This window comes from Cryptosporidium hominis (genome assembly GCF_000006425.1).
Source record: "Cryptosporidium hominis TU502 chromosome 2 CHRO012129, whole genome shotgun sequence".
NCBI classification, from domain to species: Eukaryota; Apicomplexa; class Conoidasida; order Eucoccidiorida; family Cryptosporidiidae; genus Cryptosporidium; species Cryptosporidium hominis.
The window spans coordinates 1-934 of NW_666317.1; the positions used below are offsets into that span (position 1 = coordinate 1).

The window sequence follows — 934 nt, forward strand, 5'->3', positions numbered from 1 at the left end:
CTAATATAAAATTATCATCACCACAATCTTCAAATTCTTTTAATTATTATAATTGTGATTCATGTAATGAAATACTTTTATTTCCCTTAATAATTCCATGCCCTAAATTACATTTGGTTTGTACATATTGTATAATGGAAAAACATGGATATATTCCAATACATGTTAATCTTAATATTTCAAAAAATTGTAATTCAAAAAAGAAATTATATTGGACTAAAAGAGGACCTATAAAATTCTGTATTGTTTGTGGAGAAAATATACAAATAAATTCTGATTTTTTTGATAGACTTCAAGTGCCAATTCAAATTTCTCATATTGAATTAAAGAATGAGAATTCTATTTCAAATTCAGGTTCAGGTTCAAGTTCAAGTTCAAATTCAATTCCAAATTCTTGTTTAATATCAAACTATAAAGAATATAATAATATTATTCCATTATTTAATTTCCCATTAATAACTCAATTAAAAATTTTATTAACAAAAAATTATAAATCCAATGAAATTGAAAAAAATATATTGGAATTATATCAGAAATTTACAGATATTACTGTTAATAATATTAATAATTACCTTTATAATTATATTCATTCTTTTGGCAATTCATTATTACCTTTTATTGATACTTATCAAAATATTCCATTAATTTCAATTGGATTAATTTCTTTATCAAGTTCAAAATTAAGATATATTCTTCATTGTATTTTAAAAGATATTGAAGAGAATCCAAAGATTAAAATAATGATTGTCTTCAAGTTTATGGCCACCAATTAGATTCTTTTATATTATACCTTTACCCCTTTTATTTCAATCTACGAAACTTCGCCGATATCTTTCCACCTATTCCCTTAATTCAGTACTCCCGCCAGAACCCACTTCACAACTTTTAGCAACCAAGGCACGGGCTACTATCTCTTACGTCAAATCGCTCGCCT

At 24.6% G+C, this 934-nt stretch overlaps 1 protein-coding gene across 1 annotated transcript; it reads left to right on the forward strand.

Moving 5' to 3' along the window:
- The first annotated feature begins 134 nt into the window (after window positions 1–134).
- Chro.20431 (hypothetical protein) lies at window positions 135–773 on the forward strand. Its single annotated transcript, XM_659785.1, has 1 exon — window positions 135–773. One exon carries the CDS (start codon window positions 135–137, stop codon window positions 771–773), a length of 639 nt encoding a protein of 212 aa, XP_664877.1.
- Window positions 774–934: the final 161 nt, after the last annotated feature.